General features: G+C 41.7%; 1 protein-coding gene across 1 annotated transcript in view; it reads right to left on the bottom strand.

Moving 5' to 3' along the window:
* Positions 1-19,870, bottom strand: part of FBXL17 (F-box and leucine rich repeat protein 17) — a 275,571-nt gene extending 255,701 nt beyond the window's left edge. The window contains exons 1-4 of the mRNA XM_064736156.1: positions 19,004-19,870; positions 4,344-4,466; positions 851-1,108; positions 19-150 (exon numbers count right to left, since the gene is read on the bottom strand). Of these exons, the coding sequence (XP_064592226.1) occupies positions 19-150; positions 851-1,108; positions 4,344-4,466; positions 19,004-19,735 (1,245 nt within the window). The 5' untranslated portion in view covers positions 19,736-19,870. The remainder of the gene's footprint in view (positions 1-18; positions 151-850; positions 1,109-4,343; positions 4,467-19,003) is intronic.
* Between the last annotated feature and the right edge of the window lie 787 nt (positions 19,871-20,657).

Genomic DNA, 20,657 nt, shown 5'->3' with positions numbered 1-20,657 from the left:
ATCATGATATGTACTTACTAATTTGTTTTCTTGCATATATATTCTTTGCAGCTTCAAACAGCCTTTAGCTATAATGATCATTCCTTCATCTGAGATCTTGTAACACTGCCCAAAATGTATGTCTTTCAATTCCCTGCATTTTGAGCCAAGCTGCAATTAATGAAATCAAAGTGAAAAATCCAACAGAATTTGACTGACATGAACAGATGAGAGAAAATATTTTTTCTGCTTCTCCACCTCCCATTAAAAATTATCTTTCTTTTCACGCTTTGAAACATTGTATGCAAACAAGAAAGATTCTAATTACATATGTGACAAAAAGAAGTTGCTAACTACAGTCAACAAAATGGAGCTAACAGCACCACATAAAAACTAAGTTATTTACTGCATGCACAGGTGGATAACAATGCTTTTATGCTCAACAGCTTATTTAATTTATCCTAACTCCTAAATGCTCCTTTAACACTCTCTGAGAGTTGATGAAACCTTCCTGCACATCCAACAAATGAAGATCTTAGTCACCTTCAACATTCATGAAGCAAAACAGTTACTTAAACACAGGTTTTGAATGGCAACAAAACTCAGGAAAATTGAATCCAACAGAAGTGAAGTATAGGATGGCAAACTGCACATTTAACTACAAAAGCGATCATTCAATCCCTGGGTATTAAAAAGTATGTGCAGTCTCTAGAGAACAGCATTTACTGCACCAAAAAAAAGTCTCCATACACCAACTTTAAAAAAAAAAGATTTTTCATAATTTTAATTAAATCCAATTAAAAGGTATGTTCTTCTTGCTAAGCTGAAATATACTATGTTTTCAGAAGGAATCTGTGGAATGGATGTTTACCTGCTTCAGTCCTTCATCAGTGAGTCTGTCTTGATTGCCCACATGCACTTTCTGAAGAAGAGGACACTGAGAGGCAACTGCAATAATAGAGGTGTCAGACAGCTGTTTACACCTGTAGGCAGTATATCTTAAGAGCCCAGGACATTTAATTGCTAATATGCATACTCCTGTATCAGATACATTGCGGCAATCAGAAATATTGATTTCAGTAATATTCTGGCTTCTTGAGGCTATTTTTTCCAACAGCTCATCAGTGACCTGCAAAGAAAAAACACTCACATGTAACTTTTTCCATAAAAACCTTTAATGCCACTAGAACAAAAATGGCTGTTTGTAAGATGAATTTCCATGAGCTATAAGAAAAATGAAACTATACCTCCTTCACAAATACTATCTATGGCAGAATATTTTACTGCAATTGGTTTGTTTCAGAGGGGTGGGGGGGGGGCTGATGGTTTTGATAGAATATGGTCAATGAGGGGAAAGCCAGTTCTGACATGACATACTATGTAGACTGTAGCTAGATGGCTTTACAATAAAGTTCACAGAGGGAGAGGCAACAGCTGGACAAGTACAGAAAATACGGGCAGCTGTAGGAATTTATGTCACCACAAAAAGAATCCCAAACGGCTGCCCAGCTTGACAGAAGTTCTCAAGTACCAGACTGAGCTCCAGAGTTAGGAGGATAGCCACAGAACTACTTCTCTTTTTAGCCATGAACAGACTATCTGTGATGTCCAGGTATTAGAAAGATAAATTACTTGTTGGTAGAACTGCCTTATTAAGGTTTAAGACTTGATGTGCCTCAATGATCTCAGCTCTTAAGAAAGGTTAACAAAGCTTGGGGAGAGTAATGTACTACTGGCAGTGGACACAAAGAATGCAGAATTCATAGGCCACAATGACATTTGGCAGAACTTCTTAGATAAGGAAGAAACTAACAAAGCAAACTTAGCAACTGTGTTGAATCAACTCCAACTGAGTAAAAGGCAATTCTGACAAGGGGATATGACCAACACCACAGACCACCAACCCAAAAAACCCACCAAACCAAAAGACCAGAAAGACTGAGTATGTGGACTAATTAACATAAGAAGGATAGGAATCATTTAACCAACAGAAGGTAGAGCAAGAGAAGATGGGAGGTAGAATAACAGAACTATGTAACTTGGAGCCACCAAACATTACTGCCTTTGTTTACTGAAATATATGTGATTTCATACTGATTTGTGCCCTATAGAAATTGTGTTAGCCTTCATTCTATTATATTTCTTATTTGTAGTAATGCTGTATGGAAGGGCAGTGTTTCAATGTCTTGAAACTTTTCTTTTTTGGTTTTAATATGTTAGCAAGTATGCTCCATTTAATCAAAGGGAGAACTGCTGAGGAATACACTCAGTGGAAATAGCTCAGGGTACAGCCAAACTCCGGGTGGCAAAGCCAGAGGCAGAAGGCCATGAACTAGTGCCAGCCCTTTGCAAAACAAAGGACACAGAGACCTGTGGTGCAGCCAGGTGAGGAACACTAGGAAATACAGCAGCAGCCAAGAGCCCCCAGATGTACCCATGCACAAACTGTGAGGGCATAAAACCACAAGGGTCCCTATTCTGGGGTCCCCCCTCCTCCAGCCTGAGGTATTATTCTGTTGTTGCACAATGATTACATTATTTTAAGGACCCAGAGGCCTGAGACTCTGCTGTGGCAAACGTGAAGTCGAGGCAGTAAGGAGAGTGGTCTGACTGTGTGGGGTGTGCAGGGAGCCGAGCAGGGCATCCATCACTTCCCTGGGTCGCTGCCACAGAGGGGCTTCAGTCCCAAGCAGGCAGTGCCAGTATGGCTGACAGAGCAGCCCCTGGGTGCTCAGACAGCAAAGTTCTCTTATCACTTTTGTAAAAAAACACATTCCATCCATTTTGTATCTATGCACATTGCAGTCAGTCAAAATGACAATAATCTTAAAAGAAGACAATCCTACAAAGGACCATTCAGAAAAATTTACTTGGCACAGACAAGATTTGGCTTTAACCAAAGAGGGCCAGAAAGCAACACGAATTCTTTTTTATTTTTGTCTTATATAGCTGAGGAGCAGTCTTTGCTGCATTCAATAAGGTTTTCATTTGTAGCAAGTCAGATCTTTTTTCTTGCTCTTTCATCAGGCCGGTGTTAAAATGGAAAAGAACTGTGCTGGTTTTGCCTGGGGTAGAATTTTCTTCACTGTGACTAGTATGCAACTATGTTTTGGATTCATGCTGGCTTTCCTACAGCTAAACAGGGATTGTGCAGAGCCAAGGCTTTTTCTCCTTTTCACTTGGCCACACTAGCAAAGAGGCTGGGAGGGAACACAGCCAGGACAGGTGACCCCCATCTGACCAAAGGGATATTCCCGATCATGTGGCATCACAGTCAGTGTATAAGTAAGTCAGTCAGTCAGTGAGGGGAAGAAAGAGGAAGGGACATTTCCAGTGATGGGGTTTGTTTTCTCAAGTTATTGAGAAGTGTCTTCTCAAGTGTGATGGGGTTCTGCTCTGCTGGGATGCCTGAGCTCCTGCCAGCTGATAGGAAGCAGTGAATTAATTCTTTGTCTTGTTCTTAATTTTTATTTTGTATATGTGTGTGTGATTTTGCTTTCACTATTAAACTCTTTAAACTCATTCATTATGTAGCTTTTATTCTTCCAGTTCTCTCCTCAACCCTACTGGTGGGGGAGTGAGGCAGGGTTGCCTGGGCCTTGACTGCTGTCTGGGATTAAACCACAAAGACAAATTGCAAAGAAAAAAAAATCCTTCTTCGAATGCAACTGTCCAGTTGCTATTTCTCTGCACTCTGTATTTTCATTAAATGGTCAAGATACAGTTTGTTTATAAACCCCACAAGTCACTACTTATCAAGAAACCCAAGGGCAGTAGCGAAACAATACTGGCATCCCTAAAGCTTTCCAAGGAGAGAAGTTACCCTGGACAATTTCAGGCTAATAGGGATCTCACTAAATAAAACCCACATGTATTTAATTCTACGATTGGCTAAAAGTCTAAAATAACCAAAACATTGAAAACAAAAAAACAAACACAGTCCCTTTTCTAATGAGTAGAAGCCATACCAGCTGAAGAATAAAATAAAGAAAATTTGTTAAAACAAACAGAGCAAGCACCACATATGTGACCATTCTTCCAACTACCGCAACCTCAGAAATGATCACGTTTGTCTTTGAATTAATAAGATATCTCACATCTCCAGACTGCCTGATGCAGAGTTGAGACAGGCAACCCATTTCAAACAGAACTCATGCCCACACTATATAGTAACTGATCTCAGACAAAATATACTATATTTAAAGGAACCAGTCTAAGGGTCCAGATATTTTCAGCGAATAGCAGAAAAATACATGCAACTACCATTTTATGTGTTTCTTTTGTTTACCCCTGGTCAAAAGTACAAGTTCCAAGAACAAATTCAGAGTCATGAAAACAATTATTCCACAATGATATCTTCATACCTGCTGACGACTGCTGAGATCCAGTTGCTTCCAAAACTGAAAATCTAAACAGAGGTCACGCCAATATTTACAGACTAATGACACTGAAAGGCAACGCTCATTCAGAGATAAATTGGAAAATATCTGTAAAGAAAGAAAAAATAAATTTGTCACGTGTAATCTTATTTTAGAGACAGAAATATTTTATTATCAAAACGTCTTGTAAAAGACAGAAAAGTATTAGCATGTATTATAACACACTTGCCTCCTGCTTGATTAGTCAGAGACAATAACAAAAAAAGCCTACATCCCACAAGAACTGACAATATTAGTAAGTCATATTAGCATAACCAACAATAGAATATATCCTAAGTACACATCTCATAGACTGAATTTCAGAAGTGCTTCTGAGATGGCACACCTAAAGAATTACAAATTAGCTCAGTGTTATTTGCAAGTCATTTTATAAGTGCTTTCATTCCCATAATGAAATGGATGGGAAACCTTTCTTTTTATTTTCTGTTTTTTAACTGAACTGGTAAGAAGAGTCATAAAGGTATTAAAAGATCAAGTCTTGCCGTAAGGGGGCATGGGATGTAAATTAGCAGAGTAAATCACTGTCATAGAAGAGAACTGAAGCACAAAATTAGCCTTTTATACCCCAAGGTTTTGACCACTATAGCAGCTGGCAAAAAAAAGAATAAACTGTAACTTTATAGCAAGACCATAAATTGCCACAGCATGTATTACATTCATCCCTTTCATAAAAACACTGTTGTTTATTAATAAATATAAAAAGAGGGTCTGTCAAGAGTTCACATGAAGGTACCCTGTCAGCACAAATGAACTTAAATCAACATGTGATCCAATACTAAGAAATGGTAGTCGTGGCATTATACCTACACAGGAGTACAGACTGCAAATCGTGAAAAAGTCCTCCCACTGATCCTGAGGACATCAAGTAGTAAATAGAAGTACTACTGCCCATCTCAAGTAATTATCTCAAGAAAATGTGAAAATACTGGAGAGTGTCTATAGGAAAGCTCAGAAGTCTAGCAAACATGAAAACATTCAAGGAAACTACTAGTACTGTTTAGCCAAGGAAAAGGGATGGCATAGAGGGTTTGGAAAAAAAAAAAAAGAAGGAATAATGAAGCATTGAACTATAATGGTAGCTAAAAGAACTTTGTTCATTAGGTGGGCTTTGGAACAGACAAGACAACGAACTGTCGAGAATAACAACCATGAACTGTATTCCCTTGTTATAGGGCATGGCTTACCCCAGCAGTTTTAAATATGTTTATTCCAACAAGACCCCTTGATGAAGAAGATTTTGAGTAAGAGGAGGGGGTCAAATTCATGATGCTCTGTACATGCTTGCAAGATTTATCATTCTACTCTTTTTCTAGCTATGAGAAACTTGCAATCTCTTACACAAGACTCCTGGGTATTGAAGGACTGTGCGTGAACCCCATTTTCCCGCAGGCCTTTGCTTGGCCATTAGCAGAGTCAGTGTCTGCTTTTCATTAGGCAGCCAGTTAAACACAGCAGACAGAAGAGCAAACAATCACTGCCTGCTTTATCTCTGCAGTTCTTGTCCGTACTGGTGAAAGCATGTGCAGGACCAGGATGTGCTTGCAATTAGCACTCAAAAAATACCATCTCCCTCAGTCAAGCAGAAAGAAAGCACTGAATAGTAAGTGGTTATTTGGCATCTGACATTTCCTGCAAAAGTGTAATTCTAAACATGAGAATAGGTGACAGTCTGATGCTCATTGGTGATGCTCAGTAATTCTAAGTTAGTAAGAGCACTCGGAAAATTGAATTCCTGCTACTGACATGAAACAGAAGGCTGACTCTTTTAACAGTTATAAAAACTTTAGAATAGAAAAAAGCAACATGATCCACATTATGTTTAGACAGACATTTGACAGACATTTAGACTTCAATTAATATTAACAAAGGATATCAAGGCTGGCAGTATAAAACACTTCAACTAATCTTTACTCCAGTGGGAAATAAATATGTTTATTTGTAGAAATACCACCTTTGAGAAACCAAAGCTTGCAGTACTGAAGAACAAAGTAAACTTGGTACAGTAAAGACTGCTGCTAACACAGCTGCCACTGTTAAAATGAAAGCCCATAAATAATATCTGTATTTTATTTTGTTTATCCTGGGTTGGCATGGCTAGGTTTTGAGAGTTGGGGGGCTACAAAGGCAGCTTCTCTGAGAAGCTACTAGAACTTTCCCTCATATCTTACAGAGCCAATGTAAGCCAGCACCCAAGATGGACCCACACTGGCCAAGGCTAAGACAGTCAGTGATGGCAGCAGCCCCTCTGGAATAACGTAAGAAGGAGAAAAAAAATGTCATTGAGAAGAAACAAGTAGGGCTGGAGACAGAGTGAAAATATGTGATGAAGTAGCAGCAGAAACAAGGCATGATGAACTGACTATAACCCCTACTCTGGTCCTCTTGAACGGCTGGGGGAAGGAGGGAGAAAATTGTAAGTGCAGTTAGGCCAAGGAAGGATAAAACAGTTAGGAAAGATGTAGGTTTTACTTCTCATTTTCCTAGCCTGATTTGATTAGTAATAAATTCAACCTATTTCCCAAAGTTCAGTCTCTTTTGCCCATGGTAGTAATACGGAGTGACCTCTCCCTGTCCTTAATTCATGACCCTTTCCTCATGTTTTGTCTCACCAGTCAAGATGGGGAGTCCCAGGGCTTTGGAGGGGAACCTGGCGTCAGCCAGGATCAACCAACCCATCACACTACCATCCCACTAAAAGCTGAAAGCCCTTACAAATCACAGACCTACTGCTAACCTGTTTCTCCTGCATGAAGCAGCCGTAGCAACAACAAAACAAAGAAGAAACAAGTTTGATTAAGCATACTGCTCCATAAAAAATATTCTTTAAAATGTCCAAAACCATTTGTAGTAATATTTTACTCCATGCTGTACTTAAGTCTAGAAGCAGAGGTAATTAAGGAGTACAGGTGCTGCAAACTGACTTCTCAGAAAACAGTGAGGCCACCAGGATGAGAAGGGAGACCCAAACCATTGCAGAAGTCCCAGCATGCACAGAAGTAGCCATGTAAGTTACACAAGAGGTATGTGTTCAAAAACAAGGCCTTGCCAATTTTATTATCTGTAGTAGCTATAAAAGTTCCAGCTATAAAAGGATGCTGAATAATGCCATGTAAAACCACAGCTTATCTTCAGAGCTTGCAATTGCAAGATGACAACACACTGAATTACACTAAATGGAATTTAGAAGCAAGGACACATCCCAGGTGGTGGCACATCACCCTCACATTAAGTGATTAGCTGAGCTACTCATTAAAATACTACACTAGTGCATAAAACACTTCTACTCACTTTGATGACTTCACCACCCTTTAATTCAGTATTATTCTCTAGACACACATGATACTGTGGCTTAAATTTTCTAATTCCAACGGATGTATAAATACAGCTGAAAGCTAAAACTATTCCTACACACAGGCCTGTTCATTTAACTCCCACTTATGACAAATAACTTGGACGGCAATGGTTCTACTACTTAGTTAGCACATTTAATGCCTGAGGATTGTACTCAAATATCTACACTTCCATATCCATGAATCCATTTGGTTTGCTCCCCCCTCTACTGTCTAATCCCTCTTCCAAACACCCAAATATTCTTCAGCACAGTAAAGGAAAAAAAAATTAATAGCTTTTTATAGAATCATTTTACATTATTTTCCCTGTTGGCAAAAGACAGGGGTAGAGGACACAGACTTCTGGAAAAGGAGCTCCCTCTCTCTCATCTCACCATCTTTCAGCTCAAATTCCTAATGCAGATGTCAGTTTCTCTTGGTTCACCTTTTCATGTCATTGTTAAAATTAGTGGGTTTATCTTTCCCTTCAATGGCTGCAAGAGACTCTCTGAGCCTTCAGGCGACATCCCATTTTAGGGACACCTGATCTTCCTCACTGACAGCCTTATCATACCTTCCAGACATAGTAAATTCTTTAACCACAAGCTCTTGCTTTGAAATAAACTGTTCACACAGTCTCATTAAAGACCAGTAAATGCCTTCCTTGCCTCAGTCTTCAGCAGCAAGACTGGCTGCCCCCCAGCTACCCAGCCCACTGAACTGGAAGACAGGGACAGGGAGAAGAATAAAGTCCTTTATAATCTAAAGGGGAACAGTCAGTGACCCACTGCACCACTTCGGACCCACAAGTCCACAAAGCAAAATGGGATCCATGGGCCCTGAGAGAGCTCGTGGAAGTGCTCACCAAGCCACTTTCCTTTATTTACAAGCAGTCCTACTTGCTAACAGGGGCATTTCCAGTTGACTGAATGATACATATGATGTTCATCTACACAAAAGGCTTGAAGGAAGATCCAGGAAACTACAGGCCTGTCATCAGACCTTGGTCCTGAATAAGGGTATGGAGCAGATAATCTCAAGTGTTGTTACATACAGGACAACCAGGAGTACGGCCCAGCCAACACAGGTTTGTGAAAGGCCTGTCCTGCTTGACCAACCTGGTCTCCTCCCATGACCAGACGACCTGTGTGGTGGAATAAGTGAAAGGCTGTGAATCTTGTCTGCCACAGTTTGCTTTGACACAGCACTCTCCTGGATAAACTGTCTGCTCATGGCTTGCATGGCAGCACTCCAGGGCAGCGACCATTCCCCTGTGCTGGGCAGGGTAGGTGTGAAGCCACACCTCAATCCTGTGGTCAGTTTTGGGCCCCTCACTACAGGAAAAACCCTGAGGTGCTGGTGTGTGTCCAGAGAGCACGAGAGCTCGGAAAGGGTCTGTAGCACAAGTCAGATGGGAAGAAGCTGAGAGTTTTCAACCCTGAGAAAAGAAGGCTCAAAGGGAACATTATTGCTCTCTACAGCTGCCTGTAAGGAGGGTGTAGCCAGGGGGGATTCAGGGTCTTCTCCCAGGCAAAAATACTGACAGGACAAGAAGAAATGGACACAAGCTGAGGTAGGGGAGGTTTGGTTTAGTTTGGACATTAGGAAAAATTTCTTCACTGAAAGGGTTATCCAGCACTGGAACAGGCTGCCCAAGGCAGTGGCAGAGACATCATCCCTGAAGGTATTTAAAAGACATGTAGATGTGGCACTTAAGGGCATGGATTATTGGTGGACTTGGCAGTACAGGCTAATGGTTGGATTTAATGATCTGAGAGATGTTTTCCAACCTAAGTGATCCCACATCAAAAGAAAATACAAAAATGCAATGCCCATGACAGCAAAAGTCATCTAACAGATAGAGGAAGTTTTCAGTCAAATCACATTCAGTCTGCTTCACTCAATTCAAACAGTCTAATTTTATGTTGATAGATACACCCATACAAATCCTTTACAAGAGCAAAGCCATACTGTTTTACCTTTAAACAACAAATCACAGCTAATTCCACAGTACCTCACATGAGTCAATCCACCATTCTGAATCAGGTGATGTCCAATTGATTTTAAACCAGTTAAACCAAGTCCTTGCATAGCACAATTCAGACCACCAAAAAAGTGTCTAACAAAGTTTTGGTGTTTTCTTCAACTTTTTAGAATATTTTGTAAGACAATGGATAAGACAGGGAGAAAGCAAATACTAGCGCAGAGTCCAATCAGAAAAACTAGAAATGAAGTTATTCTGCGTAATTTTCTCCTTTACTACTAAGTCCTTGCATAATGGGCCTCAGACATTACATCCTTAACACTTCCCCACTGTTTCTATATTAAATGTATGCTAGAGAGTTCAACCCATGTATTTAAAAAAGACTGTTTTGAACACTTGTGTGAAATGCTAGAGTATTTCAGCAGGAACAGAGGAGGAAAAAAAAAAAACAAAACAAAGCATCCAATAAATATGTTTTTTTAAAAATAATAAGGAATAGTTTTAAAAAATAAGAAATCCATATACTAAATTTTTTTAGTGTGTCTTTAAATATTTGGTAATTTTAGCCTTAAATTAAGGTCCTCAAAGATAATAAAGCAAAGAAAAAAACTGCGCTTTTAATCAAAGGATATCATAAAGTCAATCATATCCATTAAAGTTACTATGAAAGGAAGCTTGGTGGTAGAAAATTGTCTATGTGGTTGCTAACACAATATCCTCATCATGAAGTTTTCTAAGAAGTAATTCACATCACCAAGATCAAATATAAAGTAAACATAAAACCATAATCAAGGAGTAAAACCATAATCAAGGAGTTAGAATTATTGATTGCATACACCAAAGAAACTTTTGCGTCAGGAAACGATGCAAGAGAATTCTGTTGATTGCTGATACTATTCTTTAAAAAAATACTGCTAAATTTAAAAAACAGGTATACCTCTATGGACATGAACAAAAAATTTAGGCCCCACAGCAGAAAATATTAAAAGGTGAATCTACATATCCCCTATTTCTGGCCATCATTTTTCATTTGGAAGAAATAATTTCATTTCTGTGAACGAAGCTCCCCTCTATCAATAAGACACTTTCACATTCATGAACAGGTATCTATAAAATTGTTTTCATTACACTGCATCAGGCAGATTTGTTTGAAACCAAAAATCTTAAGGAATTAACAACAAAGGAACAATAAAACGTACACTCAAACATTACATGGTGCCTAAGTAACTTGAGACACTCATTCTTGGAAAACTGCTTATTTGTTTCATCAATTTTTTCAGCAACTAACTACAATTCCATTAACAAAAATATTTCTCAAGTACCATTTGACAAAAAGAACATGCTTAGCACATGACAATTACTATTAACAATAAAACACAGTATTTGCTAATTGCAGGCATAGAGCAGTTAAACTACCAGATTAAGATTTATGTATACTAAAGGCTGCTTCACTCTATTTCAGAAAATGCAAGAATCATACATAAGAGAATGCAAGGCAAGACGTATTCTATTACCATCTGTATGGCAGTTGTCTTTTGTCAAGTGGGCAGTTTGCCTTATCTCTCTCTCTGAGGGACCACAATCACTCCTCCCTCAGGAGGGGATATCTGCTGATAACAGACTATTGAATGTGACTGCATGGCTGATAAGAACTGTAACATCCCATTGTGAGATGCTCCTCCCAGAGGGAGGAGCCAAGCATTACTACCCAGATGTAATCCAGAGGTTTTGAGGCAGGGGCACAGCTTTCTCCACGGGATTCCCCAGAGGAACAGCAGCTGCCTCTTCTTCCACTGGATTGCCAAAGGAAGACTACACCCTTTTCTGCAGGACCCCCTCGCTCCAACAGAACCACACCTGACACTTCAGGAGGGCTGCAGCCACATTTCCAATTGGATTGCTACCAACACCCCACAGGGTGTCAGGTTGGGCTCCGACTCTGTCAGTGTTATTCTAGTGTACCACATTGTTTATTTTATCCTTTTTTTTTCTCCCCTATTAAAGAATAGTTATTATTTCCTGCTCCCATATTTTTTTTTTGCCTGAGAGCCCCTTAATTTAAAATTTATAGCAATTTTGAGGGGTGGGGAGGGTTTACTTTCTCCATTTCAGGGGAGGCTCCTGCCTTCCTTAGCAGACTCCTGTCTTTCCAAACCAAGACAGGGAAGAGGAAGGAAGAACAAGTATGTGCTTTGTTTTCAAGATACTTCTTCACTTTGCTCATACATAATGTCGAAGGAAGGGGACCAGGACACCATTTGGTTCATCACAGGCCCTTCAGGTCCGGTCCGGTCCCGGTCCCTGAGGTCCTTCTGGTCCAGTTTATTGAAGAAAGTATTAAACAATTATACAGCAAATAATAAGCTTATGAATATTCTGTAAGCCAAGCAATCTATTGGTTAAACTATAGCATTAACTCATCCTAATTCCTTAGGGGTTACATCTCTCTTTTCTCATGTCTTTTTCACTGTTTGTTATTATACCACAGCTAGGCTTCAAGGACATGCCATCAACACAGGTGCAGGACTTGGAATTAGCTGCAGTTTTGTACTTTTCCAGTCCTTAGCAGCTAAATTCCCAACAACATAACTTGATAAGAACAAGGGAAATACAAATAATTCTGAGCTTATGAAGGAGATGTGAACATTGAACTCACAACTCTGAAAGGAGCCTCAGTACACTCACGAAGGAAATCAAGTTCAAACTGTCCTTATGATCAAGAAAAATATGCCAGCCAGGGAAAGTGATTATGTGAGTTCACGTCACAGCCAGGATTCTCTTGGCAAGTTGCCATTCATAGCAACCATTTACCAGTCCCCTACTTTGAGTCTCTTGAATTTTAGCACTGGATTTAGTGACTATACTTAAAGAAAGACCTTTCAGGCAGCTGATTCTAAGGAAAAGTTCTGCAGTGTTATAGATTGGTGTCAGATTAGCCAGATGAATTTACTCCCCCAGCAATTGCATAATCACTCTGCAGAACACAAAGCCAGTGACAGGAACACACAGCCAGAAGTTACAATAGGAGACAGACACTGCCCTTACTAGCTACTTACTCACAATTGCCTTAGCTTCAAGGTAAACCACAATATTAGCTTCAGTCTGTAAGAAATAACTGTCCTCCTAATGGAAAGGAAGAGTCCTGACCAATAAGCAGAGTGGCTTTACTTGCAGGAGCTTACAATGTTTCCACTCTTAGAAACCCAACTGTCCTCACTAAAACACACCAGGTAATGCTTCTGAGTCACCATGCCAGCTTAAAAACAAAGACATTAAAACAAAGCAAAATCTAGGAAAGATCAAACATGGGTCAGGCAACCTAAACAAAAGAAACAAATAAATTATTAGGGAATGAAAGCACATGTTATATTTAATTTACTTTACATTCCAACACTGCACAACTGATAATCTCTTAGTTTCCTCCATGCAATAATACATCAGTCTTGGAGATGCTGAACAAGCCAAGCCAACACCTAAACAACATTAAGGAAACTTTTACTGGCCGTGAGTGTTAATGCATCTATCCCTGTCAAAGAAACCAGAAATTTCATTCCATGACATTTCTCCTCCATCACATAGCTCATTCTGTGATGTTAAAACCTACATGCTTGAACAAAAGCCACCTTTTCAAACACATCTCTGCAAAGCAAAAGAATTGTTTTCATAATTCTGCAATCAATCATAAAATTTACATCATCTTTCAGAAATTTATCATTGAGATAATGAGCATATACTATCTTTTCATTCATTACTAGTCTACTGGCACACCTTCCCTTCACAATTTTGCCCCTCAATTGTATTCCAGAAGTTTGGTAACACCACAGTGAACCTCAGGCGAGTTCATTTCCCCACTAGAATCACAGTAACCTTCATGGGAAAAACAAAAAAGTCAACAAGTCAAAAAATCAAACCAAATCCATAACAAACCACATTGCTGTGTTGAGCATTGCTAAAGAAAAATAAGTTCAGGCAAATTAATAGCAAAATTAAAGGATATTTTACCTCCTAGCATGAGTCACAAAGGTTCAAAACCCATTTCATATCTCTTAGTGCTACACTTAAAAGTAAGACTCAACATGAACTTTAGACAGGATAATATGCTGGAATACCAGCATAAATGGAAAGAAAGCTAATATTACAAAAGTGACTCAACGACCTTGCAGATAAAATCTAATCCAAATGATGTATTTTGCAGCCTCTTCCTCCTCAGTAGCAAAAAATAATAAAAAAAAATTTAAAAGAAAATCACAGTGCAACTATAAAATGCACATGCAGTCTTTTCAGGTATAAACACCAGCATTCATAAAATCAGAAGACAAAATTAAAGGTCTATCTTTAGTCTATCCAACCCACTTCACATAACACAGATTATCTTAAATTCAGTGCTAGCAGTACAATGACAGCAGCAATGCATTTTGTTTCGATCAACATTATAATAAAAAAATGTCATCATTGCAACAAGATACAACCTGTAACTTCTCAACAAGAATAAGAAGAATAAGTAAAAAGCACTGGGTAAAGAGAAAAAAAGTCAATAGTGCTTCAAATAACAATAATAATATACCTATGAAAACCCTACATTTAATACATACCCATATATCTACTCACACAAAAACTTATCTTCCCTTCATAGTGCATCAGCCTTAAGCCAAAACTGACTAAGTCAGTGCTTCAGGTACATGTTCATGCTTTATAAAAATAAGATCAGCAAACTGAGAAATGGGACCTCAAAAGAAGACATCATCTATTCTAGACTCTCTTGTTTTGAAGCAAGTTCAAGCACACCCCAAACATTCCTGATAAGGACATTCCCCTTGATGTTAAAAAAGAATCAATAAATAGAAATCCCAATTTGTCATGATACCTTGGGTTTTAGCTTTTATATTTTTCAGATTATCTGCTGCCTGGCATGTAACTCTGAAACTTCATATTAGGTGTTAGTAAGCTCTCTTCACAGGGTAGTCAGCAAAACAATCCCTTTCCAGCTACAGAATCAAGGACAGCCATCACCCAAAAGGCACAAACAACAGCAGAGAGAAGGGGGCAAGCCAAGGAGTTGAGACTTCATGACCTGGAGCTGTAAGTGGAAAATTGAACCCAGTATGTAGATGAACCAAAACTTATAAAAGTGTAAAAACTTGTGACCCAGATCCATTTTGGATTCAACCTGGGTGTGGCCCTGGCCAGGCTCTTATGCTGCTCAAGGGGTATCCTTTTAAGGCCTTTCAATAAACACCTATTTTGTCCATTTAGCTCTGTCTAGTCTCTGTTCATATCAACCTTTCTGGCATCAGTCACATAACCTTAGAGATGGGAAACCACTGTTGCCAAGGCCTGGAAAATCATAGAAAGTGAAAGAACATTTATCACACCCAAATTAAGCTTAATATTTCCTTCTGTTCCACAAGGGACAGGAACACAGTCAAACTTTCTATCAACTTTTTCTTAACTAAAGATTGCACCTCAGTCTTCTTTTTGAACAACTGTCATTCAGTTTGGCCAGAAACTTCTAACTACTGTAATAGGCCATATTTTTCATGACCTCCAGCTCTCCTCTGATACCTCTCACATTTGTATGTGGATTTCTTAAAGAGATCCCAGTGCCCACAATCTACTGCAGTAGTCTAGCAGAGACTTTAAAAGCACCAAGCACAGGAGAGAATTTCCCTTCTGTGTTTTACATGCAGAACTCCTGTTCATACACTGCAAAAGGAAACCTGAAGTGTTTGAATTGGCATTCTCTCATAAGTTCACGGCTCAGTCTTCAGACCATTTTACACCTTTTTTGATTAAATAGCAGCACTGCAAAGGGGTAACATATACAACAGGAAGATCTATTTTTCTCTTTTATTTTCCAGGAATAAGCAGCAGTGACTCTTCAATAGGCACAAAATTGTGATGTACAGCTCAAAGTTCTCAGAACTTAGCTGTATGCAGTAGATTTTGTAATTTTCTGAAGTACTTAAAAACAGCTTCCTTTTTTGTTTTTATTCACACATGTCTAGGACACAGTCGAGCTATCTATAGCTGTCTGATCTACAATTCCTTAATTGTCCTCAAGTTTTAAATTTAATGGCTTTAAATTACCCTTTAGTCAAAGGTAATCACCCTCCTAGTCTAGCAAGACTAAAAAGATGACATTTTGCCCACTGTATAAAATTGTTTTCTTATACATGTTTCAGCAGCAAAATGAAAAGCAAAACACAAAACTATGACTGTGGAAGCACCACTCTTTTATCACCTCGTATTGACCAGGCTACCCCTTCACCAGCCAGGTGTCGCAGAAAATGAAGGCCTTTGTCGGGGACGAGCCATTTGTCAGTGAGGGGAGACTCGGACACTCAATATGAGTGATAAGCAAGATCCGTTTATTGAAGAGAGCATCAGACACTTATACAGGAGTAATAAGCTTATGAATATTCTGTAAGCTAAGCAATCTATTGGTTAAACTATACTATCAACTCTTCCTCATTCCTTAGGGGTTACATCTCTCTTTTCTCATGTCTCTTTCACTGTTTGTTATCCTACCACAGCTAGGCCCAAGGACACTGCTACCTGTGCAGGTGCAGGACTTGGAATTAGCCATGGTTTTGTACTTTTCCATTTTCTAGCAGCTAAATTCCCAACAGCCAGGGAAACACGATCAACTGGCACACTGCACTGTGAACCTCCCAATCGAGCAGGGCCCATCCAATGATCTGCAGGCCAACTTCAGTCTGACAAACCCTTCCACCCATCCCAAACCCTTGGCTTAGAGGAGACTCAACCACTGTAAACAGCTAAACAGCACCAGAGCAGCCAAAGTGGCAAGCTCCTCACAAAAGAGTTCCTGACATACTGGGCTTGTTTTGAGCCCACCTACAGACACTGGTGACAGTCTCTCCTGCACGGTCGACACTACATCAGAAAGTCACAGACGTGGGAATCAAGAAAAAAACCATCAGGATCTGTTTCCTGATGTTTCCAAGGATGGAATCTCTTGTCCTTGCATTAAAGTTTGTGCATCCTACACCTACTGTAAAAAGCTCAGTAAAGATTTTGGGTACATTTGTCTTCCACCCTCTCATAATAAAATGAGAGGAGAGAAGATTTGGAGAAAGAACTATATTCAGGATATTCTCTCTGTATCAAAATCCATCAAAAGAAGGCAAATGCAATTCCAGGACATCTTCAGGACACCTGAAGTTAAAAGTTCCATAACAGACAAGTATATTTTGGAAGCAACCATAAAACTCAAAACAATGGAATAGGTAGGAAACAGACAAAAGATACACATATCTTGTGTGTTTATATACATATAAATAATCTCAAAAAACCCAAAACCACAAATGCAACTCATCAGTACAGCTATGGATTGAAGGGCAAATTTGGGGGTGAGTAGGTTGGCTCCTACCACAATGCTGGAAATAATGGCCTATTTTTTCAGACATTGCAGAAGGAACTGACTACAGGACAACTGTAGAGACAAAATCACGGAGGAAGGTAGATGTCTGTCCTGATTTCAGCTAGGATAAAATTCTTCCCAGCTGCTGGTAACAGTGTTTTGTAGCTGGTACAAAACAAATGTTTTGTGCATCACCTGGATCTCTCTTTCTCTCCTTTCTATACAAACACTGTTATAGCACACTCTATTTTTCATCAGTTATTAAAGTGTTCCTATCACAACCCACATGGTACACTTTTTTCCCCTGAACTCTCCACCCAGCCAGTCTGTGGATGTGGTGTGTGAGTGGCTGCCTGGGGTTAAAACAAAACCCCTTGTTTGTAAAAAAAAGCAACCAAACATAAAACCCCCACAATCTTGAAAGCACAGGTAAGAATGAAATAGACACTAAATAACATTGAAACTAGTCCACAGGTAAGATGGACTTCTTTCACTATTAAAGTTATGGCACTGTTATAGATAGGTATTTTTCAGAAAGTGAAACTGAGTACTAAAAGTAACCACAGGAAAGTACTCATGCCATTGATCAAAAAGTACTTCAGCTACACTAATCAGATGAGTCCAGTTTCAAACCCTAAAACCAAATATCAAAGAAAAGAATTATCTTCCAATAACAGTGGCAAACAAATGGATTCCCTTCCAGAAGAAGTACAATAAAAAGTTCCAATTTTGTAATCACAGATGAGATTAATTCGGATGATAGCTCATGAATTCTTATTTGTCCAGAATTTAGTTTGCATAGCACATCTATGAAACAATCTTATAATTACTAACATACTTCTGAGTATTGAAAAAAAAACAAACAAAACCAACAAACAACAACAAAAACCCTCAAACCAACTAAATCTCCCACAGAATTAGTGTTTTGTGCAAGACAGACAGATTGTTGTCAGGTTGTTACTGTTCAACAACAAAAGAATAAAGGAAGTACTTTCTACACTGGATGTACAACTAGCAAAATACAAACACCAAGAGTCATGCCTCTCACTCCTCCATTACTACATACTGCTTTAAGCTTAGCCATCTGACCTCCAAGAAACTCCTGCATCCTGAAACTTATTCCCAAAATTTAAAGGCACACTCACATCAGACTATGGAAAACATCACCGGCTCAGTCCCAGCTAGACTCCTCTTTTTAGCTAAAGTTTAGTTGAAGGAAGTCAGGATAGTGGTCAAAAGAGCAGCTTAAAAATGGAAAGTACTTCGAAAGGAGAACAGTATTAAAGGAACAGAAAGAGAGCAAAAGGGACAGGAGAGGCGACAGTTCCTCGGATATACAGCGTAGGACGTTATGCAAGCATGTAATTCAAGAAGGCTGCAAACACTGTGGAACTACTAAGGCCAGAATTGATCCACAATACGCAGCAATACAAGCTGTTTAATAATCAACACTGAAAACTTGTCTGTGTAGCTCCAACACCCAGGGAAGCTCTAAATACAGCGACAGGCCCCTTGGCCAGTACTACACCAGTAGTAAAAGTCGACTTGTAAAAAAGGGAACCTTACGAAGTTAACGGCTATAGTCAAAACATTTACGAGACAGCTTCTGGGGCTGATTTGTGTGTCTGCATCTCCAGGTAATGTCTCACAACGCTGTTTCCAACGACAAAAAAAAAATGAGGTCGCAGAACGGGACACAGACAACACCCCAGAACCCTATCCACCCCCCCAAAGCCAGGCGCTGAGGCAGCTCCGAACTGGCCCGGCCTCCTCCGGCGCCCCCCTGCGCTGAGTCCGCCCGGCAACAGCGGCACCCCGGGGGCTGGCACAGGCCCTTCCCAAATCCTCAACGAGAGGCTGGCATGTCCATCCCCCCATTCCGACCCACCTTGAGGAGGATGGAAGGCGGCAGCTGGTTGATGTCCGCGGTGGGCGGCAGCGACAGCTCCCGGCAGCTGTCGCCGGGATACTCCAGCGGCTCCTCGCAGCCCGCCTCGCCGCCCCGGTCCTTCTCCTCCTCCCGGCCCTGCTCCTTCTCATCCTGGGACGCGGGAGGCGGCGGCGAGGCGGGCTGTCCGCCGCCGCTCTGCCCGGCGGTGACCCCGCCGCTCTCGCCCGCGGTGCCGGGCAGGGCGAGGAGCTGCGGCTCCGCCGGGCACTGGCAGGCGCCGGGCTCGGGCTCGGCGGCGGCGCAGCGCGGCTGCTTGCAGGGCGGGCAGGCGGGCAGCCCGGCCCCCTTGCGCTTGCACACCATCTCGGAGGAGACCTCGCCGGGCGGCCCCAGGAGGCCCCGCACCGGCGAGGGCAGCAGGCCGGAGAGGAAGAGGCGCTGGCAGCGGCCCGGAGGTTCCCAGGCGGCGGGCGCCAGGCGCAGGAGGCGGCGGGCGACGCGCTGCTCCGCGGCGGTCAGCGACACGTAGGGCGGCGGCGGCGGCAGCAGCGGGTCCCCGGCGGGCAGAGGCTGCTCCGGGGCGGGCGGGCTGGCGCCGTGCACGATGAAGCAGAGCATGCAGGGCCCGCGCAGGAAGCAGCTCCGACTGCGCGGCGGCGGCACCTTCCCCCGCGGGCGGCGACGATCCCGACTTAGGCTTCTTGCCTCCTTCGAGAGCAGGTGGCCCATATAGGAGGGGAAGCGGCGGCAGCGGAAGGGCGGGTGTCACCTGCGGGAGGCGGCGCCGGGAGCTGACATGCTGCCGGCGGGCCGAGGCAGGAGGCGGCGGCGGCGGGGCTGGTTCCGGGACGCCGGGAGGGAGGGAGAAGCTTCCGCTACCGCCGGCCTGACCTCCCCCGGGGAGCGGGGGCGGCGCTCCGCGGCCGGCGCTGCTGCCACCAGCGGCCGCGCTGGGCCGGCGGAGGCTCGGCCTCGGGCAGGGGTGCGTGCCCGCCGTGTGTCACATCGGTGCACTCGCTGTGTGAACGCGGGTCTGCACGCCGCCCACGGCACGTAGGCCTGTAATATTTGCGTGTATGCACAGAATTTGACGTACCACAGAATCGTTAGGGGTTGGGAGGCACTTCTGGAGATCATCTCGACCTACTCTCCTGCCAAGACAGGGTCACCTGGATCACGTAACACAGGAACGCGTCCAGGTGGGTTTGGAATGTCCTCAGAAAGGGAGATGCCACGGCTCACCTGTTCTAGTGCTCTGCCACCCTTAACGTGGCGTTCTTGTCGAGGTTGAACTTACTGTGTTTTAGTTTATGGCCACTGCCCCTTGTCATGCCATTGGGCAACGCGGAAAAGAGTCTGGCACGACCCTGTTGGCACTGGCCTTGAAGATATTTATATACATTACTGAGAACCCCTTCACTTTTCTCTGAACTAAACGGGCCCAGCTCCTGCAGTTTCTCCTTACAAGAGAGATGCTCCGGGCCCATCATCATGTTTGTGGCATCTGCTGGACTCCCTCCCTTAGGTCATTGCCTTATAATGTACACATAAGACGTATAAAATATGTGCATGTTTTTCAGGAACTAATACAATTTTTTTTTTTGTGCTACACTTTGAGAAGACCACTTCCCATTGGTCTCAGATTATATGC

Source organism: Zonotrichia leucophrys, chromosome Z, assembly GCF_028769735.1.
Source record: "Zonotrichia leucophrys gambelii isolate GWCS_2022_RI chromosome Z, RI_Zleu_2.0, whole genome shotgun sequence".
Classification (NCBI taxonomy): Eukaryota; Metazoa; Chordata; class Aves; order Passeriformes; family Passerellidae; genus Zonotrichia; species Zonotrichia leucophrys.
Note: the sequence above shows the minus strand (reverse complement) of the source record. Positions and strands in the feature narration are given on the sequence as shown.